General features: G+C 44.8%; 1 protein-coding gene across 1 annotated transcript in view; it reads right to left on the reverse strand.

Moving 5' to 3' along the window:
• LRIG1 (leucine rich repeats and immunoglobulin like domains 1) overlaps nucleotides 1-18,621 on the reverse strand; it is a 96,309-nt gene that overhangs the window by 57,485 nt on the left and 20,203 nt on the right. The window contains 1 exon segment of the mRNA XM_074914738.1: nucleotides 46-117. Within this exon segment, the coding sequence (XP_074770839.1) occupies nucleotides 46-117 (72 nt within the window).

Here is an 18,621-nt window from a genome sequence, read left to right on the forward strand (position 1 = left end):
GCCACCCTGGCAAAACACAATTAAAACCTTCGAAAGAATACTTACACTTCCTGCAGGTTTGACAGCCCTGCAAAGGCAGAAGGATCAATCTCCGTCAAATTGTTGTAGCTCAGGTTTCTGTTAAAATAAAAGACAGTGGGATCAGCATACTGCAGTTACCATGCTCAGCAAAACACAGCCATCTTAACTATTCTGGATTGCACTGGGAGGGTGGGTTTGTAGTGTTGGGTTTTTTTGGGGGTTGTTTTTTGGTTTTTTTAAACATGAGTACTTAAACATGGCAAAACAGCACTTTTCTGGGAATAGATAAGTAAGTTTAGTTCTGTGATCAAAGTGTTACCATCTAGCTCTCCCTAAGCTTTTTCCTCTTTTGCATTAGCATGGTTTTAATTTGTCTATTATATAGTTACATTTATTATTCTTCTATTGGTTATTCACAACCACAAAAATAATCACAGATGAATAAGATATTTCCTGACAGATTAAAGTCTGAACTGAAACAATCAAGACTTCTGCTAAATATTTTACAGCTATATTCACGTATTTTTTTATATACCACTGTGTTACATACAAAATACACACATAGGTATGTCCACTTACTATGTGCAAACATAAAATATATTCTACTTTTTCTAACATTATTAGTATATCGCTAATTTTTTTAAATCAGTGATTATAGCTTTCAGCCAGCCACCCAGTAGCATGCACTTTGGTCCTCAACATCCCAATCAACACTTTCCAACTTCCAAACAGTTCAAATCTAGACCATATTGTGGCACTTCACTGATGGATGGCAAATGGGTTGTGCTGTGTTATCTGAAAACAGCCTGGTGGGAAAGCAGACCTGCCTCACAGAGCATCCCTGTTTGGAAATACAGCCAGAGCTCAACGTGCTTCTGAGAGGAACGTACTGCGAGGATTGCTAGGGACAGCAAACAGACAGAGTAATGCAAATAAAGTACCACCCCCAAAAACCCACAAGCAAGAGCTCTGCCATGATCTGCTGTAGCATCATATGGTGTGACGAAGTCCCCCCTCCAAAATCTGCACTATCAGCACACCACACACAACAGGCCAAACCTGCAGCTAGGGCCTTACCAGGAGAGCACAGATCAATTAAGATCAAGTGACTAATGATGTGGAAATTAACAAATGGCCTAATTAACATGATGTATGCAGTGTGGCATGTTCCTGTGAGTGTGTAATCTAAAGAGGGAGGAGGCAAATTGATGGGTGGTAGCAGAAAAGCAACCACAATAAATTGTAAGGCAATTGTGAGGGGGACCTACTTTGAATTTACCCTGTTCCACACCCTACTCTAGGATATTATCCTGGGTAAAATTCAACCCTCCTGTCTCCTCTGCAGAGAGGTTACACCCTCTTACTGCACCTCTGAACATGACCCAAAAGATTCACAGCCTGATTTTAGATAAGCCCTCAAACATTCAGCTGCTTATTCAAACCACCAAGCCTGTCTGACTAGAAACCTGGCCAATCTTTCCTAGTTTGTGTATGTTCTTTGTGTTAAAGCTGTGCCCACAGAATCCAAGCAGGTCTGGAGCCCAAACAGGTAAACAGGACCTAAGTCACCAAGACACCTACTGAACTTTTACCCATGCTATGCAACCCAAGAGCTGAGGAACACAAAAGGGAAGCTGCCAGAAGCGCACAGAGAGACCTCCTGTTCGAATTGCTCGTGCTAAGCCACTGCATTTTGTGGTAATGCAAAGAGAAATCTAGGTCCCCATAGACTTTACAAATACCAAGACTTGAAAAACTACAAAGCTTATCAACTTTGCCAATTAGCAGGAAGCGATAAACACCTCTTTCGAGCTAAAAAGCAGTTATTGATTACCTGCCCTCCAATAATGCATTTCTGGGAAGTCTTCAAAGTGTTCCCCTCCACTCAGGAACCATTTGATAGTTCTCATACCCATACTGTTCCCTATCATTTTAGAGCAGCTACATCTGAAGACAGCTCCTTGCGTCTTGCCTGAAACATTCAATTTTTTTGCCAATACCTGCTGTGAAGGAAGGCTCTACAAATCAACAACACAGGCTGGCTCTTAACAGAAATCTAGACCTGAAGCTACACAGGAGTGTAAAACCTAACCAAGCATCTAGTTTTAAAATATGCTGTCCTGTAAGCCCCTACTGTCTTTTAAAACACTCAAGAGACCTTTAAATCAATACCAGCCTACAGCAGATATCCATTTCACTATGAACTCAAAGGCATTTATCTAAATAAAAGTCAAACTACAGTTTAAACTCAGAGTGCATTTGAAAGCCAAGTCCATATTCATAGCACAATTATGAATTAAAGTGTAATTTGCCCACAGATTACATTACTACTTTTTTTTAAACCACACAGCAAGATCAGGTTGGAGCTTGTCCCTGCCTGATGTAGAGGCAAAAAGAGAAAATACAACAGGTAATGTCCTATAGGCTCAACACAATAAAGATAAAGCCGACACACAAATAACTAGTGACAAACTGTAAGAGGAAAATACAACCACAGTCATGACCATGCATGAATCCATCTGTTCTCATGTATTTCTATGCCTTCTATTGCTGCAAATCTTTGCATTTAAGGTAATGTATTTATCCTCAAAACATTCCTCTGCAATAGGCTAAGCAGCTCTTATGAATCAAGCACTGAGAATCACAGGCATCAAACAATCATCCTGCACTTAAAGGGACCAGATTCCTGTCTTAGCCAGTGCCCAAGCACTGAGTGGTGCTGACACAAACCTCAGAGGTTCACAAGTGAAAAAAATAAAGGTCTTCATCATAAAGTAAAGGATTTCATGGCTAGTTTTAACATAATCCAAAGCAACTTTCTGATTATTGTTGCTGCCATTCAGGAAGTTTGAACATCAAAGTCACTGCACAAGTAGCTGGCTCTTCAGATGCCACAGCCGTATTTTGCCTACACCAGCAACAAAAAGACTTTCCAATGGTTGCTGTAGAAATACAGGTGAACTCCACCTTCTTGTATGCCAAAGCCTTCAGTTCTTCCCATGCTACCCACTCCAGCTGCCAACCATCCTCAAACACACAATACACCGTCCCAAAATCAGTCAGTAAATGAAAGCTAGAAATACAGAGTCAGTGCAAAATAAATAGGAGACTTGAAATTGAATAGATACACCAAAATAAACTGTTTACTCAATTTTCAAGACTAGCTATATTTTAACTTGCATTGAAACAGCCAAGAATTTCTAGCCTGAAGCATTAGCAATCAAAAGATGTGTTTCCCAGAACTCAGATCCCCTCACTAGAGAGTATTTGGCATGCTAGTTACAGCATTCAAATGGGAGAAAGAATTAACGTGCTCCAATAGATGGATCATTTGGACCAGGAGTCAGAAAACCTCCATCTATTCTTGACTCTCTTAATCCCCTGCTGGGTGACCGGGTCATGTCACATCACCTCTCCAGAGCTTTTGTTTCCCCAGCCACCCTTTGTCTGTCTTGTCTATTTGGACTGTAAATAAAATTGAGGTAGGTATTGTCTCGATTGGCACGATGCTGATGAAACAAGGCCTCAGTCTTGGTTGGGCTCCAGTAATGCAAATAAAGAAGGGAACTCAAAACTTGAGGTCATGGGTGCATATGGTACTCCCCCACCACCAAGCACAGGTCCCAAGTGTACAGTGGGGCATGAAGTACTGCAGGGGCTAAGGGCCCCATCAGCTCAACCTCCCCAAGCTGAGCAGACCAGTAATGCAGGCTGGAGATGCTAAGCTTGAGGGCACTGCTGTCCCATCACCGAGAACCATCATGCTTCTGTTCTCCCGTAGCATGGAACATGTTCCTTCTTGAGGAGCCCCTTGGTGAGCAAATATTTCTGCCATCAGTATTCTAAAACATCTGCAAAGAAAAAGAACCCTCAAAACCCAAAACCTTGTCCCTTCCCAAACCAGCACTGCCCTAAAACACCTGAGTTCCTTCAAGCGCTGGGCATCTCTTCAAAGTGGCAGTTTATAAACCATGATCTAGTGTTTTAAGCTAGTTCCAAGAGACCATGTCTTTGTCTCTTGGGACTGTCTGATCAGATCACCCCATTTCCTGGCACTGCATCTACACACACAGAGGCAGCTAAGCCCAAGTGTGGACATACCCATGCAGAAAGCAGAGTACCCAGCGGCCTGCCCACTTCTCTGCACAGGTACATGTTTGTTACATTAGTCACGGGAGGATATTTTGGTCCCTCCAAGGCAACTGTGCAAAGAAAACAGAATTTGGACAAACAATATAAACCTCAGACAAGACCCAGCACTAAGTTCAGGGAAGCATCCTACAAAGGTCAGAAGCTTCTACAGGTGGCAGAGAAGACTGAAGAGACACCAACTTGAGTGGCCCCTAACGTTCAGGCTGTTTTTTCCCCTGTTGAATAAAGCTGATCTTTGGGGTGGTGTTGAACTTTGACTTAATAGCATGAGAAGTGCTCTGCACTATTTATGTACTGCATACTTCAAATCTTCCTTGTATTGGCTAATCCAACAATGTAGGGTTTTTCCCCCTCATGTCTCTAAGGTGCCCATGATCAGGAACTGAGAACCTGTTAAATCAGTACGGGAAGGGCCCTGTTCTGCCTGTTCATCCATTCCAGTCTCTAAATGAGAAAGCTGTGTTTGTCTTTAGTTAGCATTGTGAAAATGGCACTGTGGATCACTGAGCATCGCAGACACTGAAAGGAAAGCCTTGTTAAATAACCAGGTATGTAGCCTGCCTTGAAACCACCTCCCCACAGTAATAACTCTGTCACAGAACAAGTCATGCTTGCCAGTGAGGAGCGATCAGTCAGCTCTTTGAATCATGAGATGCCAATTCTGCCTCCCTGGGCAATGTAGAAGTTTGGGCTCTGCTTTGGAACCCTGACCACTGCAGAAAACAGCCACCTCTTTTGAAAACAGAGGTGACTGTCTGGCTTGCCAGACAAAAGAATAGACATGCATGTGGCTCCTGGTCTCTGCTCACCATGATTACAGCTGAATCCTGTTCCGTGAGGTGAAGGTTTCCGACCCTTACATCAAAACCATTTATCTGTCAGTGCAGAAGATTATGTCAAAAGCATTTCTGCACCTTCTGATGACAGGCATTGGAGAAAAGGAGGATGGCTCGAAGTTCTGCCACTGCCAACTGTGGCTTTCATTAAACACTTTGTCAACCATTGTCATAACACAACTTTTCATTGCTCCAGCACAAAAGGGAGCCAAAGGCCCAGAACAATCAAGTCTTGCAATAGAAATTCCTCTGGCTAATCTGTCGAAAGATAGCTGCCTAGTCCGCAGCTTATTGAATAGGCACCATCCTCTTCCCACATGTTTGTAGATGGTTTTACAGCACTGGAATGGAGGCCCCATGCACACTTGATTGGGTATGAAAAGCATGGCTGCAGCTGAATTAGCTTGGGGATGGGGGCCAGGGGAACAAGAGAGGGAACGCATTGCCCATACTAAAAGCATACAGCTGTGCAGGGAAGAAAGCACACTCAAAATTCTCTTTTAACCAAGCTTGTGAGCTCCTGGAGAGATGACAGAGTCCTCATAAGCAGTAACATGCAAGGATTAACACAGAAGCACAAAGCAATCAGACTGAAAGGATTCAGGTGGTTGTATGGTCTGTAAGGACAGAAAGAAGCAGCTTCAGTCTTTTTTTTTCTTGTGTATCGGACAAGTCCAATATCTACTCCCATAAGGCAAGAGCAGCCAAACAGCTAGCATCAGCTACCCACAGCTGCACTGCATGGCAACACCTTCCCTTAAATGGGATTCTTGAGTTCCCCCTAAAACAAACAGTCACTAAATGGAGTTGCATAAGCCCCACGGTGATGAGAGTCAGGAGCTTTCACATACTAGACATGCAGTCCTTAACTACCTTCTGGAAGATCAGAGAATGGTTTGGGTTGGAGGGGACTCTAGTTCTGCTCCCAAGCCCTGGGCAGGGACACCTTCCACTAGCCCAGGTTGCCCAAAGCCCCGTCCAACCTGGCCTTGAACCCTTCCGGGGGGGGGGCAGCCACAGCTGCTCTGGGCAATCTGTGCCAGTGTCTTACCACCCTCACAGGGAAGAATTTCTTCATTACATCTCATCTAAATCTGCCCTATGTTAGTTTAAACCCCTTACCCCTCGTCCTATCCCTACACCCCTGATAAAGAGTCCCTCCCCCCTTTTCTGCAGCCCCTTTCAGCCCTGGGGGGCTGCTCTAAGGTCTCCCCAGAGCCTTCTCTTCTCCAGCTGAACACCCCCAACACTCTCAGCCTGTCCTCACAGGGAGTGCTCCAGACCCCTGATCATCTCTGTGGCCTCCTCTGGACCCACTCGAGCAGGTCCGTGTCCTTCTGATGTTGGTGCCCCCAGAGCTGGACACAGCACTGCAGGGGGGGTCTCATGAGAGAACAGAGGGGGGGAATCCCCTCCCTTAATCTGTGCCCACACTGCTTTTGATGCAGCCCAAGACACAGTCAGTTTTCTGGGCTCTGAGTGCACATTGCTGGCTCATGGTCAGTTTTCCATCCACTGATACCCCCAAGTCCTTCTCCTCAGGGCTGCTCTCAATCCACTCCTCGCCCAGCCTGTGTTTGTGCTTGGGATTGCCCTGACCCATGTGCAGGACCTTGCCCTTGGCCTTGTTGAACTCCATGAGGTTCACACGGTCCCACCTCTCCAGCCTGTCCAGGTCCCTCTGGATGGCACATCCCTTCCCTCCAGTGTGTCGACTGCACCACTCAGCTGGGTGTTGTCAGGGAACTTGCTGAGGGTGCCTCAATCCCACTGTCCATGTCACTAACAAAGATGTTAAACAGCACCAGTCCCAACACTGACCCCTCAGGAACACTGCTTGTCACTGCTCTCCACTTGGACATCAAGCTGTTGATCACAGCTCTGAGTGCAACCAATATTTCCTGCAGATTCCTTTGGAGTAGCTGATGCACTGCCAGAAGCCAAAGCTGGGACTTGAGGAAAAAAAATATCACTTGCCCAACCCACCACAGCCATGCCTGGGTTTCCTTTGAATAGGCCTGCTAAACTGATAAAAAACCCCAAAGATTCTTATACACCTCAGCTCCCTCATCAGCTTCATCTCTATTCCACCACTCCCAAACTTGCTACAACAGGCCTATGGTCAGGAAGGACAAAGAACAGAAATCCATCTTTGCCAAAGGATGCACTGAAGGGTTCTGCACCCACACCATGTCTTGCAGTTCTGACAGCCTCAAGCACGAGCTCCCATGCTGCTGAGCAGTACTTGCACTGACTGGGCTACACAGACTCTGGGATGCTCACATTTCTGGGGTGACAAAAGCTGCAATAAGACAATCTCGTTGTGATTTTTTTTTTTTTTTTTACAGTGTACCCCAAGGAGCCCTGCCTGCCTGTACAAAGCACCCAGCTTAGAGAAGGGACACTGCTGGGGCACAGAAGCATCCCACACCAAGCATCAGCAAGAGTTACCTCCTAAAAGGAGGTAAGAGCAACAAAGCACAGGTCAGCAGAGAGGTGAATGAGCAGCAATAGGACAAGGTGCTCAGGAGAAGAGGGGACTCTGCAGGACAAGGGAAGGACAGACTGCACCCACGTGGGTGAAGCTGTCCCCCATCACTGAGAAGTCCTGTTAGCAGCTAAGCAAGTGTGCTCACTCAGGCTTTACTTATGCCCTAGCTCAAATTAGCAGCAGCAGCATCATATTAGCTTGGGTTAATAGCCTGCTCATATAAGGGGCTTTATGTGCAGAAGGGAGTCAACTTAAGGGCAACCCTCAAGCCATAATATGAGCTAATTTGACAGTGAAGACAAACTTTGAGAGGTCATCCAGACACCAAGAAAACTGCACCATGAATCACTCTCAGTCATGACCAACAATACCGTCTAAAGGAAATTCCTGTAGCATGATCACCAAAGAATCAATACCACGCCAATTCCAGCAGATGCATGCAGTCATTAATGCAAAGAACACTAATTAAAACCACATCACTGAGAAGCATTGTGCCGGACTACAATTTAATTTAGCATGTGGTTGATATGGTTCAAGGAATTAGGGAATTATCTTTTCTTACCTTCAAGTAACTTTCAGGGACACATTTTCAGCCCCGGCCCTTCCTCCTGCTTTGCTACTCTGTGCTCACAAGTGTTTCTGCTCACAAGTGTGCAGAGACCACACATCTGACAAAAAGACACCTACACACCCAGTAAGCAATCACCAGAGCTGGTCCACTCACACGAGGCTGCAAATATAAGTATCTCCATCACTGTCAGCAACCTGGCTCCAACAGGCAGCACAGGAGGTGTGCAGCCGTGCTCTCAGAGGCTGAGGAAGGGCAGAGAAGTCCTTTGCAGGAGCGACGGGCAACACTACACTGCTTCTGGGGCTTCCACATCGACAACAAGGAACTCCTACGGGCTTATTTGTCTCTTTAAAGAGGGCAGCATCAGGTTATTTTAGGTCTTGTTCAGTTTACACAAATATGTTTTGACAAAACGTAGGATCCCATTTGCTCCTATTTTAAGAACCTTAGCAAAGCTAAAGTGGCTTTTTCTGCCTTTTTTTTTTGTTTTCCTTGAAAGACCATCTCCTCCAAACACCCCAAACATTTTAATCATTTTTAAAGAAAGATTAGCTTCAGTTTAATCTAACATAATCACACATATGCAAGTACCCCACAATATACATCCAAAGCAGCTAGCTAACCCAGGGACTTATGGACCTCTTGCTATGCCTCTGCAGCATCAGGAGACACAGGTTATTCATTTCACCAGGGCTTGATCCTGGTCCACTCAAGAGTTTTCTCAGCACTTCAACTGCTTCATGCTCCAAAAATATGTAAAGTGAGATTTCAAGAAATGAAGTAATTTGAAAATCATCCAGTGGCCTGAATGGCAGAGGGAGGATTGTGAGCCCTTGTCTCTACACAGTGCCCACCAGCCCTGGGAGTGCTCATGGCTGGGGACACACCGCTTCTCCCAGCAGCCAGCAGGGACCTGAACCAACAGAAGATGGTAGGATAAAGCAACCATGAATGACAAGGTGTTCAACAACGCTTCCTCTGGTTCTGAAAAAAATACTAGCTGGAGGCACATAGCCTGCAGTTACTGAGGCTAAACCCTCCCATTAGGATTGCATGATCCTCTGCTCCTAGTAAGACAGGCTGCTCAAAGGCAGTATTGTACACAGGGAACAGGGGATGCTGCAAGGGTTAGAGCAGGCAGTATTTAATTGCAGCAATTTTTCACTTTATTTGCTGCTTCTATTAAGCTGCACTGCCTGAAGGGAGACTGATCCTCTCCAAAACACACTGAGCCATCAGCTGCAAGGATTGCCTCAAAGCAAAAACACATTTCAAAGGGAGTACAGACATCTAAATAAAAATAACCATATTTAATTTAACATAAAGGAATCCTGGTTTGCCACCTGTGACAGGTAAAAAAAGTTGGAAGGAAAAGCAGGATGTGGAAGTTTAACCCACAAGTAAAACTCCACCCTTCATTTGCCCAGACACCCATAGGGTTTGTTCTGGGTTTATTGTTTTAATTAAAGTGTTACCTACTGTCATGAGAAAGATATATCCTAAAACCAAACCCCTGCAAGTTGTTTGCCCCACTGTGTAAGAACAAACTCACCTTTTCCTAATTTGATGGCAAATTTCTCTCAGCAATTTTGCCTCCACAATGCAAAGCACCCTGTGTCTTAAATTGCTGAAGCAAGGGCTGGAGGCCTAGCTCATAAACAAAATACTCGTGAAACAAATTGCTCCTGCTTCCATCACCACTGTGTTTCTTCAGTAAATCAATAAAGGCCATGACTTCTTTACTAACATTTTCAATTAAGGTTCCCCACTGTGTATTCAACGTACTAAACCAATTTATTGAGGATTAACAACTATGTAATTTACTATACATGTCTACCTTAGAACAACCGCTAAGCCCCCATTAACTGATAACAAGAACTACATTGATAGCTCAGCATCAAGTGCTATTTACAGTTTCAAAAATTGCTACTTCTGCAAAGTAAATATTTTCATCTGAAAGTTGTGCAATGTTTCACAAGTACTCACAGCAGATAAACCATGTTAAACCTTCGGCTTTTTCAGATGCTTGGAAAGACCCACAGCAACACGTTCAACTGCTGGCAACTTAACCCACCACATGCCTTTGCAAAACCCAACCGTGGGTTACAAGTCAAGTGCAGATGGAAACGTAAGACAATTCAGAAACTCCCTGAGCACTGTTCAGAAGTTTCCACAATTTAAGAAAACATCCAAGGTCAACAATCATTCAATAATATCCAATAACCCATATTTTAAGATACATTTTCTCCTAAAACACAAAATTGTAATGTGCTCTGCTCTCTTTGGGGATGCAAGTGGTTTCAATCATGTCTGCAAGCATTTCTGGTAAGCTCAGAGTGCTTAACTAGCCAAGAAAACATTCTTCCACCGCTCCAACACCACAGTTTATCAGAAATATTAATTCAATAGATACATAACCACGCACAGCTTTCACATGTTTGCATACACTGCACCCTGGGAAGGGAGAGCACCAGACCCCGATGCTGAAGTTTCAGCACACATCTGGCATCGCCCCTTTGCAGAACCTACAGCAAGCAGGGCTTGGCTGTGCCCCGGCCAGTGGCAATGTGGGGCACAACACTGCCAGCCACAGAACAGAGCCCAGTCAATCATTAATGGTGATGAGAGGGCAGGCAACCCACTCCTGCGGTGTTTGCTCAGCGCTTCATTTTCTTGCAGTTGTTCGTATTAATAGTTAATCAGGAAGGACCGATCTTCCCCCAAAAAACACACTCACTTGGAAGCGGCACAGAGGAGTATTTATGCACTGGTTCAATCTAGTTAGGCAAGGAGTTGGGGGGAAAATAAAAAAAGTCTTGGAAAAAACATGCAGATTTTTCCTGCAGCTTGGACATGGGGGCTCACCAGTTTGCTCTTGCCTCTCCTGCACCTGATGCTGCTTTCTAACACCGCACAGGGGCTGTGCCACATCCCACCCTTGCACAGTGGAACAGTGTGAAAGCCAAGAGATACTTCCCAGGAAAAGCCACTGCTCTTCTCTTGTCCTCCATCAGCCCAGGCTGGCCACACTACAGTGCTGTTTCACCAGTGGCTGCTCCCCACCAGCCACCCAGTGCACCTGCTGCGCTGTCACCTAAGAAAAATCTCAGCAGATACCTTGACTCGAAGCTCTGTCTCATTAGATGTGCTGTGAAGTTTAACAAGTTAACTGACCAGAGCCAAAGCACCCAACTCAGCTGCACCTGCCAGGACAGAGGCAGTGGTCATCTCTCCCGGCTCAGCTGTCCTCTTCCCACCTGGCAGCAATAATCCTAGTCTCACAAAACACCCAGACAACTCCACAGCTTTCTACAGTGGAAAGAAATCCCCTTCCAATCCTAGCAGCAGCCTGAGTGGAACTACAACACTGGACTCCTTGCTGTGCTCCCCATGAACTTAGTCTAAAATTCACCAAAACAAGGATACTCCCTGCACTGAAATTGAGAGGTTGACAAAATCCAAAGATCTTGTGTGTGGAAATGAATGATGTATATAACTGTAAAGCATCAGTTGAAGGACTGGTTACCTATGGGGCAGTCAATGGCTGGCAGCACCGCACATGGCAGGGCCAGCTCTAATCCCCCGGAGGTGAGAAAAACACATGACAGACAGCTCCCATTTTCAGTTTAAAAATAGTTCTTCTCTTTAAAAAAGAACAGCATTTTAAGGACTAAATATGCACATTTTAAGCTAAAAAAAACCCCAAGTTGGCCATCCTGGCTGGAGGTGTGTGGTTTACACAGGCATCTACCCTTTCTCTTTGAGTAATCAATGTCCAATCATAATGCACTTTCATTCCAGGCACTTCTGTACTGCCAATAAAGCACCAAGCAATTTAACGGATTTCTAACCCCAAATTGGAAGCTGTACTGCATCCAACTGATTCAATTTGTTCAGTCTTAGAGGAAGCCCTGGAACAAAATGCTAGAAATAAAACCACATGCACTGATAACATTACAGAAATAGATACACCAAGAAGCAAATGTTCTGTCCCTTTTATTTTATCTGACCTCCAACCCGTTTTAACTGACCTTCAAGATGGAAAGGCTGCATTTAAAAGAAGCCATTTCCACCTAGATCAAGAGAAATGAAAGCCAAGCTATATATAATGCATTTGCTGCAAAACAAGGCAAATAAATCTACCATAAAACTACCTTTCACTTAACAATGAAAAGCCAAGAGACTTTCAAGTTAATTTATTCCATATTTTAGGTCCTAAGCAAAGCTATTTTCCTCGATAAACTTCTCTCCCTGCACACAGCCTGAAAACAGCAGAGATGACTTCCCCTCCCTTCACCTTACCACAAACTACAGTGCTTGATGGCAGACAGCTGCATTATCTCCTTCGGCTAGTAAGAGGCTGGAGAAGCAGATCAGAGGCAATGGTGTGATGCTGAATTTTCCAAATGGTGGACCACAGTGTACCTCCTGCCAGCAGGAGAAAGCCAGTGGGTCAGATACTGTTTGACATGGTAGACTTCCCTTACATCGATTCTGCATGTAAGCCATCACTGTAATTACACTAAGCATGACCTAGACTATGACACTCCTCCAGAAGAGGCTCTATTTTACTAGGTGCTATAGAAAGCTCTATTCCTGCCTCGACATTAAGAGCAGGACCATCTATCAGAGCAAGCATTCATGTTCTTGGCATAACACCTGTACTGGTGTTTACTGCTGGGACAGCAGTGGGATACCAGCAAGGATTTCAAGGCAGATGAGGGTGATGTTCAAGTCTCTGCCCAAACAATGCCACAAAGTATTCAAGGGGATGGTTAAAACCTATCACTGCTTTCCATTATATGCCAATCTCCATGTTCCTTACATCCAGCAGAACATCAAACAAGCATATATTCTTGCTTAAATAACTTGTACATGTACTTGGCTGTTTCATTATGAGACTATAGACACATATGCAGCTATAAACACATAAACATGTACACAACTATATATGCATGAGGCAATACATCTGTAGTGATGTATACAGGTAGAAAAGGCTTTGTCAGGAGAGTTTGGGACATCTGTACAGCTTATTACTAAGTTGTATAATAAACATTTTTTTACTAGTGCTCTTCACACTGTCCCTAGCACATAATGCCACAACTTTTACAGAAGCACTATTTCAAAAAAATGTTTGAGAGCTTTACAGTTTTTATTGGTGCTATTTTTCAACTCCTTCCACTTAAAGCCAGACTTCTTTATTAGTGCACTCAAACTGGAGAAAGACTCAGAGAGAAAAGTTATAGCAAATAAAATTTTAGGAAGTTCTTCAAAGAAGCTCAGCTCTTCCTAAGTCTGGCATCTCAGGACTTCCCAGGATTAAAAGGCAGCTCCTACTTCCAGTGGCTGCAGCTTTTTGCACTTCAGGTCTCAACTTTTCAGGAGTCCTGGGCAAAGAGGACCCTGGGCAGAGCAAAGGTGAACCACACAATTAACAAGCCCACCCTTGCTCCTGCTCTCCACACTCCTTGTTGGGGCACTTGAACTAAGCTCAAGCCCAGAATTAGCATCAGTCAGGCACCAAAGCTGAGCACACTTTTTGCCTTCAGATCAGAAAAGTGTTTTTTCATCTCCTTCAAAGGGCTATGGTGTACTTTGCTGGGTAGATGCCTTGATTTATTATTCAGTGGACTCAGATTTGTGCAGTTTCTCAGCTAAAAGCATCACAGCTAATTCAAAGGAAGGTTGACATTATTAAGGTTGAATCAAGGAACTAACTTTCTCTTCTATAGATTTTTGTCCTTTCCATGTTGTAGAGGGGAACATTTCCCTACTCTTCTGCTACAGGAAGCAATTAACAACCCAATCTCTTGCAAAACTGCTGGATTCAGAAGGTATTTGGATAAGCTCATTCTATCTTCTTTTAACTATTATTACTGGAATCATACTGCTCCACTTGGCATTTCAGATCAATTTTTTTGTTGTAATTATCTTGGTTTCTGCCCACCAGCAGGTGTGCATTTGCCAGTGGAGGCTCCAGTCGCAGCTTCAAGCACTGAGAACCCCTTCATCTGAAGGAAGGGCACAATGAATTCTGCATGGAGATGTTAAGAAGCATACAAATCCTTCCCTCTTGCTTTCAGCCCATCTCACTCAGGCATAATGCAAAGTAGATGCCATTTTAAAACAGCCTGATAGCCTCTGAAAAATAAAAATCCCATAGCAAAACTCCACATGGGTGGCTGCCTGACTACATTGCAAATAGAAAAAACTAACACTACAATTAAGCCAAGAACAGAAATACCCTTCTGCTCTTCCGAGTGGTCCTTGCAAGCCCAGGAGCCATTTCAAGGAGCTCACCATTCACTACTCATACTGCACCTCTCATGGGGCAAAAATGCATCTTGGGTTCACACCAAAGCCTCACACTCCAAAAAGCAATTACTTGAAAAACATGAATGCAGAAGGTGCTCCCAAGGTTTGTTATTGCATGGAGAGCACCACAGGTGTACTCACTGCTTGAAGAATTCAAACCATGTCCTTTTGAGAGTAGATAAACTAACCTCTATGAAGAGAATAAGAAGTATTACTATTTCATGGTAATGAGAAGAGAATCCTTAGGGCTCATGGAAAACATCACTGCTCTAAGCACAGATGGCAATGGAAGAGGAGTGCAAAACTTGATGTGCAAAAAATGAAGAAATCCCGAGATGAAACATGGAGAACCCAAGGCACTCCACAGGCAGGGTTATGGGAGAGATGAAAGAGGACAAGTCCAAAGAGAAGAAAAGAAACACCCATGCAACTCACTACTGTATTTGTGAAGCCACCAAGGAGATACTCCTTCCTCCTTCAGACAGGTCACAACTTGGTTGTTAACAGCACAATTTTCTCAACCCTTCCTAAAACTGGGCATTGTCAGAAGTCAGACCCTGGGCTAGGCAGGCCACTGACTCGTGGCAGCATGGGAGCACATGCTAACGTAGCCTCTGTATTCCAAGCGGGCTCTACTACAGCAACGCCACATTAAAAAAATAAAAACACATTTTCCTCAATTTGTCACAGCAAGCAAAGTATGAAATAAAAAACTTTCCAAGTCTTCCAAACACACAGGCTCCCCCCCAAAGCCTTTTGCAAACCAATGAAAATCGTGTAAAAATAAGTTGTAGTGCATTTTATAGGGGAAAATAACTCTACTGCAACTAGAAACACATAATCTAGCTTTTCTCTAACAAAACCTACAGGAAATGGCTCTGCAAAAGTTAACTAAGTGATACTGAACTTTCTCCAGAGTGTTGTATAGGAAATAACACTGCAGAAATGACTGCTTGATTTAACCTTTTGTCCAGACTATGCTACAAAGCCATACTACAGAGGTATCTGGCTGATGTTAACAATCCTCTGGTGTATTCTCTAGAACCACAGCAGAGAAAGCAGGTTCTCACACATGCTCTGCAAAACACCCTTGCCACGGCACAAAGCCCAGGCAGCCAACTGCTGATGGAAAACAGAATTTTACAATTTTTCCTTTTCTGTGGCTAGCAGTTGGGTTTTATTTTGTTTTTTAAAGATGTGAAAAAGTAACAGCTGTCCTGAGATGCAGAGAGCAGAGCAGATGCATGCATCCCCTGCATTCGGACCTGTGCCAGACTGGCAGTGCAGACATACCGAGGTGTCCCATCTCTCTGCCGTCTGTCAGACTGTCCATCCATTTGGTAGAGACCTCATAATGCAATACCATAGTATTTCTGGGAGAAAACCCCCCCCTCCAGCATCACATTTCTCAGCTCCACCACTAACACTCACTGAGCTCCCCCCCTGCTACTCCCCACCTCTACCATCACTGGAGATGCTGCTTCGTGCAACAGCAAGCATCAATGAATGATCTTCTACTCCCAAGGCATCTCAGCAACAGACCGTCTGCCAAGAAATCTGGTGTCAATATTTGCCTGGAGCTCTGCAATCACAATTACACAAACTGAGCCAGGCTGCCCTACAACCCTTCTCCCCCACCATCCACATGCTCAGTGTGGAGAAGGTGTTCCTTCAGAGACCTGAAACAAGTCTGGTTTTCAGTCTTCATTTCTTTCAGTCAAAAAGGAGGAGCTACAGCTTACATATATACTCCGTCTACTGAATCCCCAACATCTCACTCAGTCTTCACTTTCCGTGAGATACCTTTTTCCTCCCCATACAGTGTAAGTAAAAGTAGCCAAGGCTTTTCCACATTCCCACAAAGCTTGGGTTCCTATGTAATTGCTTTAACAAGGACAGAGCTTCTCAAGAGCTGCAGGACACATTTACTGCTTGATCAGGTTAGCCAGCAGGAAACCATTTTATGGGTTTTTTTTCAGCAAATTTGACACCACCAAAGTTGCTCCAAGACAAAAAAAAAAACACATAAGGGCAAGAGCCAAAAAATAATCTGTCTAGAGTAAGGATACAACCCTCTGTTCAGGAAGCTCACAATAAAATGTCCCCCACAGAATGACACTGATTTCAGTATCCCAAACAGGCCACTGGGAGGGAAGCCAGTACACAGCGATACTGCAGTTGGCCTTGGGAATTAGCTCGAGTAGCTTTTTTTTCCCCCTGCAGCCCCACGCTTACGTCAAGTCATGTGAATACAATTACATAAACTGTAGCTTTTCCATGAACACCTTCTCTGGGATAAAGGTTCTCATTTTACTCCACATAAAAACACTCTCCACAGGTTTATAAGCTTTAATTGCTATGCGAACACATAAAAAGTGCCCAAGTAAGTCTATTTAATGGTTATACATTAACTATCATACACCTCCGGGCTTGTGTTATCTGCCTATTTGCTAGATCAATAAACTTCTTATAAGCAAACTTTTAAAAAATGTTGCTGCTGCTGAGAAAGGTCCATTCCTTTTTTATTAATAACTTTATGAAATTAGTTGGAAACTCCCACCTGTATCTGAAGTTCTTTTTCTGCTAGGGAAAAGCAGGCTGGTTTTCAGCACAAAGAATCAAAACCATGTACTTCTCCAGTGTTCAAAATTGGACACTGGCCCACAAGGTAACACAAGAGCAGTGCAACTCCGGGCTGGGAAGGACTTGGGTGAAGACAAATGTGTGCACGTGTGTGGCACATGCAGACACAGAGCTCCTCTAAACCCAAGGAGAGAAGGTCTCTAGGGAACACCAAGCCTGGACAGCCTGGAGCAGGAAAACCATTTGCATGAGGAGGACAAATAGGAAGCATTAGCAAGAGGTTTTAGGAAAGCATACACCCAAAATACTCTTACTGGCTATTAAGATTAAGGGCATTGTCCTCAGTGAATCCATTTCTCTGCTGCTGTCCTATATTCACCCCATGGGGCTCCCACAGGCAAACCTGACCAACAGAGCAGCAGGTAAGGAGGCAGCTGCCTGAAGCCAATGTGCACAACAGCAGTGGATGGGATAGCATCAAATCTTACCACAAGGCACCCTTGCCTGTTAAACAGCACCCGAATGAGCCACGCAAAAGCTCCACAGGGCTGCCTGCAAAAGCAAGCCCTCCGCAACGCTCCACACACCTCTGTGGAAGAGGGCAGAGAGCATTTCACTGCCTGTCCCATACCTAAAGGGGCATCAGCAACCTGGTGCAGTCCAACTGCTCTCTTGTTATGGCGTGCTGAACACCAGCTAAACTTTACCTTGGGCACTTACAGATGCCCTCACGTGCCATCAACCCACCTGACAGACACGTGCAGTTGGCAGCAGGGGCATGAGGCCGACTCCTGCACTCCCTGTCTCCTCTGGGACAAAGGAGGGAGTGAGCGAGACTGAGCCAAGCAGCCCAAGAGTGATTAAGTGTTGATCAAATCCAACTATTTAATAAGTTTCTGGTATGCCCAACCAGTGTCAATCTTCTCTGCACTTTGCTGTGAAATCCCTGTGATATGAGAAGTCTACAAATGGCTTTTTTTGTCAACTTTTTTTTTCTCCTCAGTAAACAGCAGAATCTGAAACTCCAGAGATGCACTTTGCTATACCAGTCTGCTGCTTCAGGCACCCAGGGTGCTCTCAGTGTGGGCAACGGCACCAGAGCCCCTCACCCCATGCCTCACCTCCTTTCAGAGATGGAGAACACGGCTGCTTTCTCCCTAACCAGCTCTCCTTTCCCCACAGCGAGGGAACATCCCTGCTCCCACGCTGCCCTCCCGGCCGCTCACTTCCCAGCCCATCTGCAGACCTGCTCTCATGGGGGGCAGCCAGACAGCGGGCACTTCGCACCTCCCCACCATAAACCTGCCCAGAGCAATTACCCACCCACTCCAGCTGGGAACACGCCGCTGCCTCATTTGTAGCAGCAGAGCCGCAAGGGCAGCAGCAGGCAGCCCCAGGGCTGGGGTACGCACAGAGAGAAGCTGAAGCCCCACGACAGCAGGGGAAACACAAAGAGGGGGAGCTTGAGCTGCCTGTTCCCCCTGCCTGCCCACCCCCTGCCTGTGCCCATTAAAAAAATTAATCCCCATCGTAAAAACCTGGAGCACAGCCTGTATTTCAGGCCAAATAATAAGGGGAGGCCTTTATAAATAAGGAATCACTTACTATTCAGAGGGAGGGGGATTAGAAAGGCTATTTAAATTAAAAACAAA

This window comes from Athene noctua, chromosome 10 (assembly GCF_965140245.1).
Source record: "Athene noctua chromosome 10, bAthNoc1.hap1.1, whole genome shotgun sequence".
NCBI lineage: Eukaryota > Metazoa > Chordata > Aves > Strigiformes > Strigidae > Athene > Athene noctua.